Source organism: Anopheles gambiae, chromosome 3, assembly GCF_943734735.2.
Source record: "Anopheles gambiae chromosome 3, idAnoGambNW_F1_1, whole genome shotgun sequence".
NCBI lineage: Eukaryota > Metazoa > Arthropoda > Insecta > Diptera > Culicidae > Anopheles > Anopheles gambiae.
In genome coordinates this window covers 48,818,865-48,837,383 of record NC_064602.1, presented here as the reverse complement: position 1 = coordinate 48,837,383, position 18,519 = coordinate 48,818,865, and the positions used below count along the sequence as shown (strand labels likewise).

Here is an 18,519-nt window from a genome sequence, read left to right as displayed (position 1 = left end):
AAGTATTTAGTATACAAGTCGAATGAGATGAAATCTGATGGAAGGTAAGATAAAATCGTATGGAATAAAATATGAAGGAATATAAACCAACCATTAATTACTTCTGTAGCCGGTAGTAGAGTAGCGAAAACAGTATGCGGTTTATTATTTTTGCCTCTTCCATGCATGAGAAACCCCTCGGCACATATTCCAGCATGCACTTTTCTATAGGTTGATCACGATCCTACTAACCGCGCTTTTATAGTTACGCTTTAAAAGCACAGCTCCGATATTATGGACGTGCCAACGTACAGAGAGGCACAATGGTCGAGTCGGTCCATTTTCTGGTTATTGTAAACGGCAAAAAACAAACTACAGTGAACCCTCTCTTATTTGAGAGGCGATGGGACTGTGGAATAAGAGGAGTTTTCAAATTACAGAGGTTGAAAGTGAATGAAAGGTCAATACAAGACAAGAAAGAGACAGAACATTTAGTATGCAGCCTTAACTGTTGCTATAGGAAACTGCGAACAGAATCGCTAATTTGAGCATACATCTTTCAATAACCATGGCAACATCATACTCAAATAAGAGGGACACAGATTTCAGAGGTTTTCCAAATTAGAGGATCTAAAATGTACTGGAAATCAAGGGACTGTACAAAATGTTCAAATAAGAGAGGTTTTCCAAATTGGAGAGGTGTCAAATAAGAGAGGGTTCACTGTACTACATTATCCCAAGGCTTACCCCTGGACCGGTTGAAACTGAATGTTGTGTTGGAGTTTGGGGCAAAGCTCGTGGATACACTATCATATGATAGCAACGGTGCCTTTGATAACCAACACTAACAACAGGTGTGTAGCATTCTAACGAATCGTGAGCACCACAAACGAGTAGAATAATCGTAGGACGGAGTAGAATATTTCACCAGGAATCTTCGTAAGATACAATTATCGTAATTTTACTAAATAATTCGTAAAACACGGGTTTTTTTTGTAAGAAATGCACAATATACAACCGTTAGAACACAGGGCGATCGAAAAAGAATGTTAAAACACGAAAAAACACCATTTTTATTTCGGCCTGTCAAAAGAATGTAAGCAAATATTTTTGCTATCCATCCAATGATAGATAGCTTGAATTACTCGAAAAAGATTCACCACAGGCTGCTAGACTTCCCCTACCTCAGTAAAAAAGTGTGTTTGACAGATCTTTTCTAGCAGAGTATGCCGTATGCAGAGAACGCTTCTAGACGACACTGCTAACACTACTTCTAACACTAACACTAACACTGCTTCTAGACGACCAACTTTGATACCGCGAAAAAAATTCTTCGAGCTCTTTGTGCTAATAAAACTTCTTGGTTTACAACAAAATCAAGGGCAACCGTGATTGTCGCGGGCAAGGTCTTTGAAAGAGAACAGGTCGATGCGTTTAGAGTAAATAGACAGAAAGCCATGGGAAAATTTTGACAGTTAAATTGAACATTGCTTATGTTTAGCGATATACGTTACTGTTAAATATTAAAATAAATATTTACGGTCAATCCGATGGCACAGCAGTGTTTTACAACAATCCCGATAGAGGACGCTATCGAAGTGGAGTCGTGTGGTCAACTTCCAACACTGATCGGGCCGAGTACTCCCGAAGGCTCACGATCGGGGCTACGGTAGAGAAGAAATTTTACTCTTTCGCCGTAGCCCGAGACAAATGACGGATTTTTTAGCATCGCATAATAAAATAACACAAAGGCAGCTTAAAAAACGCTTGTTTTTATTCATAATAATTTACTGCGGGCGAAAGAAAGAGTGCTGTTGATAACGTCTCAACAATTACTATGGAGGGAATGATAGTTTTGTTCAGCATTTTACATTCATTTCCTGTTAGAATATTACAAGAATTATAATCGAATTGGAATATTACATGGCTGATATAATCCAATGATCTCTTTTATTCGTCGACGGGTTATAAGCAAAGGACGGTGTGCATATTGTACTAGTGTGCCGATTGGATGTTTCATTTAACTCTCAGTGTTTAATTGAAAGTAAATAGGACTTTTTTTACCTAGTTGGAACATGTACTGTGCTGGTCACGGAATGGCAAACAATGAAAAAGGGGATCAATGTTTCTGAGTCCGAGAGTAGACTGCAATTACTTCTCCTTTATTCTCTAGAAGTGGTTGACCGCTATAAATTTAACCAATGTAATCTTCCTATTAGTAAATTCATCCACTATTCCGTTTGCATCGACCTGTTCTCCTTAATAGATCTTGGTCAAACTACCCAAATAGCTGGCTCTAACTCTATAGCTGATTGGAGGCTGTTTATCGAAAAATCTTTGCGATGTCGTATTTTGTTGCTGATTAAGAGATAAGACAGTACTTTGCGGAAGTATGGCGCTTGTTAACAAGAACTTGGAAGTCTCTGGAATCTTGCGGCTGGTTAGCCTGATGTGTAAGGATCACGATCGAACTTGAAGGCTTGTTATAAAGGTGTACCGAACTTGGTGGAACTTCCATGACATCGGTACAAAGTGAAAGTCAGGCGCCGTCTCGTGGTTTGTACTCCAGTTAGATTAGTTATTTGAAGTAGCAACATTATGTGAAGTGGTTTGATTTTGATGTTACTATTTAATAACTAAACTATACTACACTACTTTAATGCAAAAAGGTTCAAAGTTGAATATTTTACAGACGAATTATGGTCTCAATAAGCATGGATCGGTAAAAGTAATGATGAGGTTAAAAAAGAAATCATCAATACACACGAATTGATAGTGAAATAGTGCAATTTTTACTAAAACACGTTAAATTGAAAAAAAAAATCGTTTCACGGGTGCGCAAAAGGTATTCATTCATTCGGCCTTTGACATTAAATGTCGATGGAAATACAGGTTATGGAAACAAAAATTGTTCGATCTGGTGTCTGAATGTAACTATGACTATTAGTGACTATTTGACCAACTCATTTCAACCAAAAAAGGGCATATTGTTGACCCTCTCATTTTATAAGATTATTTTCAATTAGTATCTAGTAGTAATATTTCATTTTCGGACCACGTGGCCGAGGGACTGCAAATCACTATCGTTTGCATCGGTCCTGCTGGAAGAACGAAAAGTTTAACAGGCATAAGACAGCACTTTACATGTTCCAACTGGGTAACAGAAATACTATTTACTTTCATTTGAATACTGAAAGTAAAATGAAACATCGAATCGGCATACACAAGTACAATATGCACACCGTCTGCTGCTTATAACCTGGTGACGAATGATAAAAGAGAACTCTGGATTGTATCAGCCATGTAATATTCTAATTCTTGTAATATTCTAACAGGAAATGAGTGCAAAATGCTGAACAAAACTATCATTCACTCCATAGTAACATCCATCGCTAAACATAAACAATGTTCACTTTAACTGTCAAAATTTTCCCATGGCTTTCAGTCAATTTACTCTAAACGCATCGACCTGTTCTCTTTCAAAGACCTTAGATAGGAATGAAAGGGATAAGCTGGGTACAATTTGCTGTAGGGAAAGCTAAGTAAAGACGAACACTGTGGGTAAGATTGACACCTCTCATGTATGCATGAAACAGGTAATGGAGGCCTTCACGATTCTAGTTAGTTTTTTGTATGGAGTTTGACAGTTGGAGGCTGAAATCATGTAAACAATCCATACAAAACTACACAAAAAACTAGCCTGCGATTTTCAGTCTAGAAAATTTTAGCCTAAAAGCTAGAATTAGATTCGAGTACCTGCTCGAAAACACGGGTTTGTTTACATTTATCACAAGGTGCATTAAAGAAATCAGGTGATCGAATCTGGAATCAAAGTGTATGTAGTCCAGGTGGTCTCATAGCATTTTTTATAACAAAAATTTGAATATCACTTTTTGACAGAACGAGTGAAAACTTTTGCTCCAACGAGCTTTCTGGAGGCTTGACAAATACTCAAAACACTCTTACAATCTTCATTCAGAAGCAGCAGCGATAAAAATCAGCCTTCTAAATTCATACACCTTGGGATAAGCCCACCTGTATATTATACTCACTTAGATAGCTGCTCGAAAACTGCTATACAATGCAAACAGCTGACAGGCTGAAATTTCAGCCTACGAGCTTCAAACGGAAAGGGCCCCAATTATAGAATAATTCAACAATGCAGCATCCAAACTTAAAGTAAAACAACACATTTGCGAACATTTTCTGTATAATATATTCAAAATTGGTTAAATTTACAAACAAAACAAATTTTCATTCGTGTGCACCCTTGTGGATCTTATTTTATAATTTAACCCTACGGATCATGAGGTCTACAACTTGTATTATCTACATTTTCGGGAGTTTGGAGTTTGGGAGCAACGTCAACTGTTAGTTAGTTACGATCTATTAGAAGCGGTGCCTACAATTCCTAAATTCATGGCTAAATGCATCGTCGTTGCAGTTGGACGTGGAAATCAATAGGATATGTTAAAATACTATTAACCTTTTCAATTTCCAACGTTTTCTACAGGTGTCCATCTGTATGAAAACGGTGTTCATGGTGTCCATCTTTTTCAAAACTGCACGAAAAATACATGCTTTCCATTCATGAAAAAAACTTAAAAATCGCTAGAAACTTAAAAGTTTCAATACATTTTTTGTTAAAGCATAAGTCTAAGATAATGTATAATATGCATACATATTATCATGGTCTTTACGTTTATATATCCATGGATTTTTGACATTTTCCTTTACGTGTTCGCCTTTCCCCCGTGTCCCCCGACACCCTACCCTTAATCTGCCACTGAGCCTTAGGCTTGGGTAATCTCTCAATTGATGGTCCTTTTATCAAACCTCATCATTACTTTTATCGACCCATGCCTATTGCGACCATAATTCGCCTTTTGATGTAAAATATTCAGCTAGGCTATTACTTTTTGCACTCACCGTACAACCTAAGTTGAACGCAATTGCTAAACTAACATGAAAAAAGGCTGAAAATCTCACTAGGGTTGGACCACGAATAACGTTAAGCGTTTTATGTAATGTTTGATCTTCTATGGCCGGTCTGGTGGTACAGTCGTCAACTCGTTCGACATAACAACATGCCCGTCATGGGTTCAAGCCCCGAATAGACCGTGTCCCCATACGTAGGACTGACTATCCTGCTATGGTAACAATAAGTCACTGAAAGCCAAGCTCACTTCACTAGTGGGGTATAGGCAGGCCTTGACCGACAGCGGTTGTTGTGCCAAAGAAGAAGAAGATCTTTTATATTTTAAACGAATTTGTTTCTATAGTACTTTATGGCTTAACCAACGTGAGAATTTCAGTTTTTTTGCATGCAATTTTAAGACTTGAGCATAAGGGAGTAGTCGATATAACGACAAGCTAAACGAGCTGTTGGACACTGTTCTGCAACCTATCAAAGGCTCCGATAGGCTAGTTATGTTATGCGCATGGAACCGGATAACGCACCCCAGCAAGTCCTCTTAGGTCATCTACAAGTCCAGAAGGAGCGTGTTTAACCCAAGTTGATTTGGTAAGATGGCATATATGCGTTCACTATAGACCGGAATAATGAAATGACAGACGAAATGCAGTCGCGAGACCGTGAACGAATACAGAAACTGATGCAGGAGTTTCTCCAAGACCAGACCAAGATCGCAAAGCGATTGTAGCACTAGAAACGGACTTAAATCAATGATAACATCCAGCAACTCAAATGTAATTTTTAACCAATGAAGTAGGTTTGTACTACCCCTGGGGTCTTCAAACTTTACAGTTCGTGGACCGCATCGCTCCACAAATAACGTTGTCAAGGGCTATTTTAAATTTACTTTCAGAGTGATTGAATGTTGATATCTCGTTTTGATTAGAAAATACTGAACTGAATATATCAAATTTCCACATCTTTCTTTTATTTTCGTCTATCAAAAAAAAAATGTTTTGATTAATTAGTCGAAAAATAATCTATTTATTTTAACCTGTACAAAGTCATCGTAGGCCGCATGCGGCCCACGTGCCGTAGTTTGTCCTACCCCCTGTCCTACCCCATGGGTTGGCACGCCAGATCCGTAGGTCAAATGCGGCCCGAGCATTTGCATAAAATTTTATTTGAGGATTTCTTTAATATTGAATTCTCAATGTTGGCTTGTGTTCCCTAATTTGGAAATATTTGAAACTAGTTTTCATTTGTGGTAATATTTTTTTTAATTGAAGAATTATGCCTTGACTTTAATGAACTGAAAAGAAATCCGATGGATGACGCTGCAAATGCTCGTATGTGCCACTGGCAACAACTGAAAGTATGATTTGGGGATTATCAACTGCTCGAAACAAGCCATCTCATTGAATGTAATATTGAGCTCAAACATTTTGGGGCAAAGGTAAATTTCAACTTGCTCAACATCATGCAACTCAACGCAATCTTATGATGCCTTGGCTATAGCAGTCAACAAGAATTACATCCCCCTCCCATTATAAGTTGTTAGAATTCCGTCGTAGTGTAAAAATTCTTCTCGCTTAAGGCAAAATTCCTTTGCTCCCATTCATCCTTCTTATGTGTATGGGATAAAATGTTTTTTAACGTAGAGGTTATCAGAATTAAACATTCTAGATCTATCGTTTCCGTAGGGATTTGATCGATGCCTGTGAAAAGACTAGACTTTGGAAGACTTGTTCAAGTCTTTCAAAACAGTTTTCAAAGTTCATTTCACCACCAAAAATGAGTACCTGAAACAGGGACATGTCTAAGAAACCGTTCATCAAACACTCAGACTAAAAATTTCCAAAACTATTTCATTTCATTGAACTTCTTTACCGATTACCAACCGTATCAGCAACCAAAAGGCTTCACCCGCGGGCAGTATCGATGGCGCACAGCGTTGCTATTTCTGCCGTGGTCTATTGTTGCTGTTATTGTTCTCTAAACGTGGCCCAGAAACATAATACACAGCAACTAGCAACCTGCAGCAAAATAAAAAATAGGAGGGTGCGACGGTTTTCTTGACCGACCGACGAATTGACGCAAGATATCGCTACAATCTTATCAACGGGCTCACGACGCCAATTCCGATTGTAAGCATTATCAGTAAACAACTTCAGTGCCGCTCGTTTCAGTAGGACGAGCAGCGTGTTCGTGTAATCGTAAGCAAAAGCTCCCTTAATTTCGCCAGGGGTTCGGTGACAAGGGTACGATTTTTGCGCGCCAATCTGTTAAAGTCAAGCATGTACACTAATGTTCAAACTTCAGCTTCATTATGGTGATGGAATATGGAATAACGGTGATACAAGATGAATGAGAAAATAAGCTTACATTTGGCATGAACTAGCCTAACTGCCGGTAAGGTGATAGATTGGTTAAACTATCTATATATGCTTGATGTTATATCCAACCGTTTCATCGATTGATGTATACGGTGGTGGCGGTGACGCTCACGTTGAATAAAGGTGAAAAACACTTCAATTTTACACAAGGTTCCCGTTTTCACAACACATCACTGCACACAATAAAGCACGAATTAGCGCACGATATTTCTTGGATGTTTAATTTCTCATTAGGCGTCACCGGTTAGCACTGGCACGAGAGGTGTCACTAAAGCAAACACCGAATCAATTTATCATTTCGAGCGTGGCCAGAGAAACGGTTGCGACACACTTCTAGTGTGACACTCCCGTCACACTAAACACTAAGATAAGATACGCGTGGTACGATGTACAGAACACTAGAGAACACACACACGCACGAACCGCTGCGAGGTTGGACCCGTCCGTCGAGCTTAAAGTGTCACATGCAACTGGTGCGCTGGAGTGATCAAGTTGAAAACAACCACCGAACGACGATACTCCGACAAAGTGACGCACTCTCCACACTACAGCAGCATATCGGCCGTTCTCTGCAGGATTTCACATTCCGCTCTCTGGACTCGATTGTTTACGGTTGCCTGCGTGTTACTACGTTGCACCCTCATCACCATCGTTCCCCTGGGAAACATTTTGTTCATAGTAGGCGAACAAACGGAATGTGTAAATAAACATACGAACGATGGGTAAAAAGTGCGATTTTCTTCAAGTCCCAAGTCTATGCGTGCCGGTTATTGCTCAGTAAGTGAACGTTACCCAGGTATGTTCATGGGACAATGCTTGGCATGAGACAAATTTGCATTGCTTAAACATGTTTGTCCTCGATTTGTTTTAAATCAAATAGCATAAGCGTTGGCGTAAAAAAAGAAGAAGAAAACTTCCACAGCTCCATTCGATAACACCCAAACACACAACGGCCAGCTGGTTTCCGAAAGAATGGTTCAGCTTCTTTCGCAGACATCATAGCCTACGCCTATCGAAGTTGGTTGCCATGCCATAGTGCCATGTTGAATGTACTACACAGGTATTTGGCGATTGCCACGGGCGTGTGCGATTATTAAAAGTGTGCCAAAAACAATTAGACTCGGCGCTCATGGTTCGCGGCCACAAAATCGTTTAAATTGAAGAGCACTGCTAAAAGCATAACAAACAGCAAGCACCTTGCGCGGCAGATTGCAAAAAAGAACTGGCGAGAGATATTGGTATACGCCCACGGACGATATCGAAGATAAGTGAATTTGTGTGATGGAATTATGCGGATGCGGATGATGCTCTATCATTTTTTTTGTAATAGGCTTTTTCTCTTATTTTTGTAAAGCCTAGAAAGAGACTAGCAAAATCTAACGCCACTTTGAAGAAGAGACACTCGATGAAACAAATGAGCGTTTTTTGGGAACTTTTACCTTTGTGTCAAATGCCCCAAAGCACTCTTAATTTGATTGCTGATCTTTTATAACGGCTCCAGTTTCTTCAATTGTACTAATGTAGAAGAAATTATAAAACCCAATACAAATTCATTTATGACCTTGAAGCTCAAACGATGCATGTGGATTATATATGGCTTTTATTAAGAAGGTGAGGAGATAGAAACCCAGAAACATTAGGGGGTCGCACGTTACACGATTTTGTACGATATGAGATGCCAGGCCATAAACGCATTTCCGACCATTAATGGCAATTTCGGCAGAACGTTATGCAAACGAGACGAAATGAAATGAAATTAGGGGAGCAAATAATGTTGGTGCGTGTTTTGGTGGTGCCAAACGCAATTTCACACTTCAACATTCTTTTGATCTTTGGGGTATTGATTCGTAAAAATCTCGCAATGAAAATGTGAAATTAGGCATGCTAATTGTCTGTAAGGTTTTGTCTCTAGCTGTGTGCTTTAATATTAAAGTGTGCTGTATTATGTGTTATTTGCTGGTACTATGTGCTGTTATATGTTAAAAACGAAACTATATTTATTTGGATGGAAAATGTCTCAACAGTCAGCGCACCGATCTGATATCTCAATTCTGCACGATCATATTTTAATGTTTTGATAGTTTTTGTTGGTAAATATTTACGCTCAAAACAAGGAACAGACAGGCAAGAATGATCGCCAGTGCGAGCAACTGCTATCGCTCGACCGAACAGTTCAATCCTAAAGCCGGATGTCTGGAGGCAGAGCTGCAGGGATTGAACACCATCGGCTCGATAAATATATGACCAAACAGATAAATATCCCTCAGCCATTAGTAATGAAATGATTGTTTATGTTTGCTACTGCTCAATCGATCATTCTTAGGGTTACGAGGCCTTTTGTACGTGCATTGCTAGTCATTCTGTAAATATCTAGTGCTGTAAAACTTGAAACATATGGCCCGTGGGAAACCGTTTCTGCTGCTAGCATATCTACACGCACGCACTGTGTACGCTAAGCCCTTTCTGTGTAAATACATTTATTGAACAATAATCAAATCAGAAAACTGGTTGCTTCCTCATCCATGATGAGTATGCTGTGCTTGAATAGTGTTTGAAGACGAAAATATGCTCCCTACCTTAACCTTAAAGCACAATTAAAGCAAAACAGACAGGACAATGCTGGTATTTTATTGCACAACAATTATGTACAAACTGGCACACTGAAGAACACAACACGCTCAGAAAGACTGTAAAATGCTCGAATTGCGAATGCTCGATGAAAAATTGTTTAAACACTTTTTCATCACATGAAAGAGATTCTAATTGAAGAATGAAAGGTCCCGGAATAGAAAGTAAAGGACACGCTCATTGTTAAGAAAGCATAAATTGCTATCAGTTAATTACTTTTGGCTTCTGCGAATCGTTGACATACAGATGCCAGGATAGTTAATTGAGAGCTGAGTACGCACACACTTATGTTATTCCATTGCTTGGACCTGTATCGGTATACTACTCCAACATGGATATTGTGTACGAAAATTTATTGCATTCTCTTTTCGCATTGCATGACAATCATGAGCGTCCAAGATTCCAGGAATTCTTTAAAAGACGGCACATATAGGGTATCGCCGTCAAAAGAATGATAATAGTATTAAGTGTGTTTAGTAACAGTTTTACACAAATTTAATGAGGAAAAATTTGAAGCATTACTGAAAACAGTTGAAAACAACTTATTTGCTTTCGGGTATGAAATATTAAATTCCATGATTGGATTACAGTAAAATGACCACCTATACGCATAAGTGGTTTTATCAACGTGCGAACGATACAAAGGAAGTTGAGTATGAGTAAAAGGAGAGACAAGTTCGTGAGTTAATTAATTTATTTATCAAAGAGCTGTTATGCTATTATATGATAGCAAATTGTTCTTCATTTTAGTAAACTTTCATTTCCATTTTCAGTAGACATATTGGCCATGCGTTATTAAATGTTGTCGAACAAAGAAAAGCGAAAAAAAATAAACCAAAAATTGTATGTTTAATTTTATTCACAAAAAAAAAATTAACGCCACAATTTTCACTTTTTAAATTAAGCTGCTGTCTTTGCGCAACCATCACTACAGTGATTATCAAGAATTCAATTCAACTTGTAAATTATTTTTGTAGATGAATGGTTTTTTTTTGCAATATTATTGCACTTTGTCACATTTTTAATTACTACTTTTTAACGATTATAATATCCCCTTTCATGTATACATAAATTCACAGAAAATTCATAGCACATTTTTGTACACCATAAAATGATTTTGCTGAGCGATACAGCCTTTTCGAACCATTCCTCCTGAATTAAAAAAACAAGATTTTTCCGGGATTTTTAAATTTGGAATGTTGATCACTTGCATTATTCCGTTATTGCAAAATATTATATTTTCAAAATATTTTCTATTTTCAAATACGTGTTACTTTTATAATATGGAACTATTGCCGTATAATGTACACTTAGAACTTTTTCTTTAGCATCTAAGCTAGTTTACAATCTGAACTGTTTATAGTTCAACCGAACCACCGACTCTGTAATAAGCATCATGTGAACGGTAGCAAATGGGACCTTCTCGAAACGCGTTGATGCTGTATCATCACCGAACGTAAACTGAAGTGATTTCGTTCGTTCGTATTGCTCATCAGCTGCCCTTAACCCAGAGAACGTTCGTCCGCTTGAGAATCGCGTGCTCTCTTTGTTGTGCAATATCTCTCTGTTTATCTTTTGAACGAGTATCATTGGTTACGAGGGGTTTGATACTTCTATTTGGAAGATACAACAGTACTTGAACCACGCGGAATTTCATAGTATACTTTTAAACTATATCCCGGTTAAAAGGATTTAGAGCTGTGGGGGAGAGAGCAACAGAGAGATATAGAGAGAGAGACAGAGTGGAAAATTGTGACAATGATGGTTAGAAAGTTTTTTAAATCATAAGCCTGCTTTGTGGAGTTTGTCTTCTTACATACTGATGCATTAGAAAAATATGCAAAACGTAAAAGACTAATAAACATTTTTGAGGAATGTTCGCGTAGTGTAAACAAAACATTTTCGTAAACTGTCACTAGACAGCCCATGTTGAAATTTTAATGGATCATCCTTTTGATAGCTACCGTTAGTTTAGGGCGGAAATGTATATGAAGAGATGAAACAGTCAATTTATTGAAGGTGCGAAAATTTTCATCGAATATTTATTTTTACAGAGGTTTTCAGGGGCTCTAATAATTTTTAATTTTAAAAGAAAAGAGAACTTTATTTGACGGGAAGTGGATTCTACGGCACTTTTTATATAACCTCATTGGAAATTCGAATTGGATTCAAAATATGTTTGACAAAAGGGTTGACGTAGAGTCCACTTCCCATCACACAAGCCCATCACTTACCGTAAGAAAGAGTCAAAATCGTGTCACAAGATGATCAGAACACCTGAAAAACCCTGTATTGCAGGTCACTGGATTCGAAATTACATTTATGAGAACAGTTACGATAAACTATCAAATGGTACAAAAAAGCTGTTTCTGCAATAGACCTTCAAAATCTGATTCGACATACCAATAAAGGGTGCAATGGAAAAGCATATGGTTCTATGCACAAAATCATCTAAGGTGGCTGTAGAAATCAGAGCAGCAACCAAATTTTTGGCGAGTTGGCTTTTTTCGTGGAAAAATGGCTGAAGAAAGTGATTTAATGGAGCTTATAAATCGGGCAATATCGTGTGAACACCCACAGGTTTACGGTGCAGTAAATTTAAATCGACTTCGAGAAGTTTTGTGTCTCTTGGTGTTGGCCCAAAAGGCCGGCGGGGAAAATCCGTCCAATGCGCATCACTTGAATGAATCAACCGAGAAGGATAACGAAGTGGCAAGAAACCACTCTGAAGTAGATATAACAAGCGATTCATGTCAAAATGTTGATAATCTTCCACCATCGAGCGAACAAAGCGAAAATGAAGAGGAAATCAATGTGAATGATTCTCCAACTCGATCGCCCTCGCCAGAAGACAAAGACCAAGCGACTGGAGAACAGTGGCAAAATGTATTGTTTGAAATTGAAAAAATTGCATGTCAGGTAACGAAAATACATGTTCAAAGCACTGTATAACATTCCATTCACTATAACCTTTGCTTGAGTATGTCTTTAAGATGAATGAAATCAGTGAACGTGTCAATAAAATTGAAACCAAGTGGCAACCCATGAAATGTACATGTTTGGCCGATTGTGGTGCTACTGCAGACGATGAGAATATAAGCCCATCGCAGAGTAATGTATCCTTCTCAGAAAACAACCCATCTACTCAAGTGAACGACGCAAACGAACCGATCTTTGAAGTTGGTCAAAAAAAGACAGTGAACGATATTGATGGCTTACCAGCGCCGCGTGAAGCATCACCATCAGAAGCAACAGATGGAAATGAACCTGCCGCACTGCAGTCAACCTCAGATCAGTCGGTCGTGTCTTGCAAAGACGGTAAAAACAACAATTCGCCACTACCGACCACTGATATTGTTATGGAGCAGGATCAGGAAGGTGTAAATTGTATACAGGAAAATGATGAAAAATCGACGCTGCCGGCATCAAATGGCACACAAAACGAGAAAAGAAAAGAGAGAGCTATCTTTTGTGACAACTTTGAACAACTTGTGGCGATTGTTGAATTTTTGCTGGAACGAGAGAAAATGTTCTCCGAACGACTGGGTAAGGTGGAAGCAATGGTTACCTTGTGCACGGACGAGTTACCCAACCGCCTGGAGGAAGAAGATGGCAAAATTCCACCGTCTATGGGCTGGGAAGCCAAATCACCTGTACAGAACTCAATACAGGATCCTTGTACTGTGAAAATTGTTCCCGAAACAGTGGCGGAGCAAAACAATCTCAAAAGAGAAGCAGTGGCATCGAGCATACACACAAAAGTGGACGAAATCGAAAACGAGCTGGGTTTTCTAAAAGCAACATTAAATAATTTGAACATTGCCGCTGGCGGAAAATTAGGTGCCGAAGTTAAAAATCATGTACACTGTATATCCTGCAACTGTGCCGCTGCTATGGAAGTGTTTGAGACACCCATTCCCCAACCGATTCCCTTTCATGTGAAACGCTGCTTGAAGCCGGTTCTACGCAGACAGCTGGATTCGTTAAGGAAGGAGTTAAAAGATTCGGTCGGTGCTCCAGTAGACATGGAACCGTATTGGCAACTTTTAAAGAAACCCAATTCGTTACGATCGAAATGAAATGTAAGCGTTTTTGCGCGGAAAACCAAACGAAGAAAGTGAAGTGTGACAAATTAGTCTGAAGTGTGTGCGTTTTGGTGGGATGTGCGTTTCGGTTCTTAAAATTTACGCAATGATAACTGAATCAGTCGAACAAAACGAACAAAATGAATATTTTTTCCACAGAAACTTTTTATGAAGACATGTAGGAAAATATAGTTGGATTCCTTTATTTTAAAAATCTGTTAATATTCTTACACATACATGCTTTTTCGTTTTGTTAAACAAATAACAACATAAGCTGCAATGAGCGAATAGTATTATTGATTGTTGATGAAAGAGGGAAAGAGCTCTTTCGTAGCTCTAATTTCTTGGAACAACATCATAGTTTTTCGTTACAGCTTTTTTAGATGTTTGAATTATACTTTCTGAAATATGTAGATCTGTATCTACATATCAATATGTATCAATATGTAGAGATATGTACATGGCATAGCCTGTTTGAACGTATGACAGTTTGTATGACCAAATTTGAACGCCACTGTTTTGATAGTATGAGTGAAACTCTGATTAGGCGTATGTGTTGAGCGGAGGGGAGTGCGGAGCGGAGGGGAGGATGAAATGTTGTATGTAGCTTCACCTAATGGAATTGCTTGCAAATCCGTCTCTGATTAATTGTCTTCGGCGTAATCCAACAATTACCTAACGCTAAAATTGTAAATTGTTAGTCAGTCTAGTAGTACAGTCGTCAATTCGTACGACTTAACAACATGCTCGTCATGGGTTACAAGCCCCTAATGGACCGTGTCGCTATACGTAGGGCTGACTATCCTGCTATGGGGGAGTAGTAATCCATAGGTCACTGAAAGCCAAGCCCACAAGTAGTGGTACAGGTAGGCCTTGACCGACAACGGTTGTTGAGCCAAATACGACGAAAATTGTAAATATTGGTCCTCCTCCTCCATTGGCTTGTTTTGTTGCACAAAATATTTTTTTTGTTAATTTCAATATTTTTATTAACTATATTGTGATACTTTCAATTTCTTAGATTTGTAACAAAACAAAATTATTTTAACATTTACATTATTATAAGATGTCCCTTGCTATATGGGAAATTCAAATAGATCCTCAGCACCGTTTGCAATGTTCTTGCATCAACATAGTAGGAAACGTAGTACATTCAAAAATTTTCCTACTCCTCCATAAATTTATCCACCTTTCCAGATTTGTTTTTTTTTGTCCTTTGGCTTTAGATATTTTAAGGCTATTATTACATATTAAAATCGAATATTGTTAAGAATCAAGACACATTTCCTTAATTAAAAAAAATCGTATTGTTTTGAATCACGGACACATAAGGCATTTCAAGCATTTAATATTTTGTTACTAACTCAAATAAAATCGGCCAAACCTTTGCACGATTCACTTAACTCAAGAAAACTTTGGAAATCTGAGAAAAATAGATTTACAATAATTTTACTCAAAACATTGCAAAACATCATGGAATTTCAACGATGTTTTGATTCATATTTCGGACAGTTTCGAGCTCATGGTTCAAATTACAGACATTTTGGTTCGAATTCCGTACAGCCTGAAAATTGCATCACCATACTTAACATTCACACACACACACACACACACACACACACACACACACACACACACACACACACACACACACACACACACACACACACACACACACACACACACACACACACACACACACACACACACACACACACACACACACACACACACACACACACACACACACACACACACACACACACACACACACACACACACACACACACACACACACACACACACACACACACACACACACACACACACACACACACACACACACACACACACACACGCGCGCGCACACACACACACACACACACACACACACACACACACACACACACACACACACACACACACACACACACACACACACACACACACACACACACACACACACACACACACACACACACACACACACACACACACACACACACACACACACACACACACACACACACACAAACACACACACAGACACACACACACTCAACTTTTCTGGTTTGTAATGCAATTTGTGTGGCTAAGATAGCTTTAAACAGCACATAGCTTTAGGAAGCACTTGTGCAGACTAACAACTTTTACAAATCTCCAAGTACAGATAGTCTCCGAGATACGCGGAAACTTATATATGTTTATTTCGACATTCACAGTTTTCAGAATTTTATAGTTCTTTGAATAAATTTTACTGATTTGATACTTTAACAATTCAGAGCAACATTAATTTGTCTAAAATCATTATATTGTGCTTTCATTCCCTATAGATAGAATAGATAGAATAGAAGCCATCCAAAAGAAATTTACAAAAATGATGTTTTATCGACTACCTTGGTTCAACAGAGTGGAATGTCTATCATATAAGGTTGGATGTTTATTATTTCGACTGGAAACCCAGTGTGGAATGTCCATCATATAAGGTTAGATGTTTATTATTTCGACTGGAAACACTGCAGCAAAAAACGAGGACGGCTCAGTGGTTCTTTTTTCACGAGGTAATTACTGGACTAGTTGACGCCCCTTCCTTAGTTATTAGTTTTGAACTTCTGGTTCTGGTCGCTTGTGATATTCATATTTCAAATGGAATTTACTTCAATAAATCATTTGGGAAATGGTTTTATGACATTTCGGTCAGTATTATGAGAAAATCTGTGATTTTCGGTAGGATAAATTAAAAATCGGTAGTTTTAGGGTGGTCATCTGTGAATCGGTAGGCATATCAAAAATCGATAGGAATACAGATTAATCGGTATTTCTGGTCACTCTGCGTACATGTTCCGCCAAACTCTCCATACAAGAAGGAACGGTACGGTACGCTAGCCCAAAACGTGTAGAGGTCTAATGATAGTCCCACAATTTTTAGAAAATGCATAAACCCGTAATGAAATAATGGCAAAAAGTGAATAAAAGAAAACATTATCTCCCTCCCCAATGGTTATGGTTTTATCTCCCTCCCACTCTCCCCACCCGACGATTGAATCGAAATAGATAACTCTCACTCGGGCAAAACACTGAATGGGTTAAAGACTGTTTAGCATCTTCAAACGACATGTTAAAATTATGTGGCTTAGCACACTGATAAAGCATTCTTTAGACATGTAAAAGTTATAGGAAATGCTTCTTGGGTGAGGTGGTCGCACATTACTTGTTCTGACAAAAAATATGCGGCACGAGCTGCGAACTTTAATTTATGCGCCCGGCGGACCACAGCGCCACGGCTATATTATAACGGCCGGATTATAATGACCGAAACAATAGATACTGTGAGCTTAGATATCCTAAAGAATCCTCGTTACTTCTAAAATGTTGCTATGCGTTATGCGTTACAAAGGGAATTGCACGTACATTTTATCAGAAATATGCGAACTATTCGCAACACATTTTGAGGACAGCTTTGTGTCAAAAATCGTTCATCCTGATGACCCACGCACCAATTAATACGGCTATTGATGATTTCCGTCTTATCCATCCCGTCGTCAAGCTATAGTTTGGAAAGCAATCGGTCGCCTAAAGTCCTCCGGCTCTCCTGGTCCTGATGGTATCCCCGCAACGATTCTCAAACATTGCGCTGTATCAATAGCTCGTGTTTTCTCAAAAAAATATTTGCTGAAACGCTGCTATCAGGTAGCTTTTCTGCTCTCGGGAAGGTCTTGTGGCTAACACTTATACATAAAAAGGGATGCAAAAACGACGCAAATAACTTTCGCGGGACTGCATCCTTGAGTCATGCCAAAGTTTTTGAGCTATTTATGGAAGTCTATGGATCCCTATTAACATCGACTTGCAACTAAATCAGCATTCATCAACACGAGAAGATCCACTACAACAAACCTAATCCAATTTGTGAGTACTTGCCTTAAAACTATTGACAGCGGCGTTCAGGTGGATATTGTATATTAAGGTGACCTTCGCCAGTGTTTCTCACCGCATCCTTCTTGCCAAATTCGACAGGCTCGGACTGCCACCTTCCCTGGTAATGTGGTTTAAATTTTATCTGGCTGATCGATTGTATGCTGTTAGTCTGGGTTTACATATGTTCTTACAATTCAGCGCTTCTTCTGGCGTACCGCAGGGCAGTAACCTGGGGCCCCTGATGTTCCTGCTTTACATGTGACCTGAATTTTGGCCGACATCAACTGCATCTTATACGCAGATGATGCAACAATCTACTGTGAGATGTGGAATCACGTACGCCTGCACACTTCACCTTTATGCTAAACGGACAAAGCTTCGAAAGAGTGTCCAGTGTCATTGGAGCCTATCTAGATGGAAGGCTCTCCTTTGATGCAGAACTTTATTACGTTCTATCCATAAAGATGTAATCATCTGCTAGGACTGATTGGCATCATGACGCGTGCGCTCCGTGATCCCCTGTGCATCAAGACGCTATACTGTTCTCCTATTAGATCACCGCTTGAATATGCCTGCATTGTGTGGTAGTCAACATCTA

At 38.8% G+C, this 18,519-nt stretch overlaps 2 protein-coding genes across 4 annotated transcripts in view; one reads left to right on the top strand and one right to left on the bottom strand.

Annotated features, from left to right (window-relative positions):
• The window catches only part of LOC1279581 (uncharacterized), a 38,264-nt gene extending 29,654 nt beyond the window's left edge, over nucleotides 1-8,610 (bottom strand). Inside the window, exon 1 of one of the 2 annotated variants that reach the window (XM_061656045.1) lies at nucleotides 7,280-8,610. The gene's annotated coding sequence lies outside the window, so the exon portion shown is untranslated. The remainder of the gene's footprint in view (nucleotides 1-7,279) is intronic. The other variant, XM_061656044.1, reaches the window with a different exon arrangement.
• A 3,733-nt stretch (nucleotides 8,611-12,343) lies between these two features.
• LOC1279579 (uncharacterized) lies at nucleotides 12,344-14,217 on the top strand. 2 transcript variants are annotated; one of them, XM_319331.5, is made up of 2 exons: nucleotides 12,344-12,837; nucleotides 12,912-14,217. In XM_319331.5, exons 1-2 carry the CDS (start codon nucleotides 12,436-12,438, stop codon nucleotides 13,995-13,997), a joined length of 1,488 nt encoding a protein of 495 aa, XP_319331.4. In that variant the 5' UTR covers nucleotides 12,344-12,435; the 3' UTR covers nucleotides 13,998-14,217. The 2 variants fall into 2 exon arrangements, with proteins under 2 accessions (XP_319331.4, XP_061514824.1); XM_061658840.1 differs by lacking the exon at nucleotides 12,344-12,837 and having other exon boundaries at nucleotides 12,846-14,217.
• The last annotated feature ends 4,302 nt before the right edge of the window (nucleotides 14,218-18,519 follow it).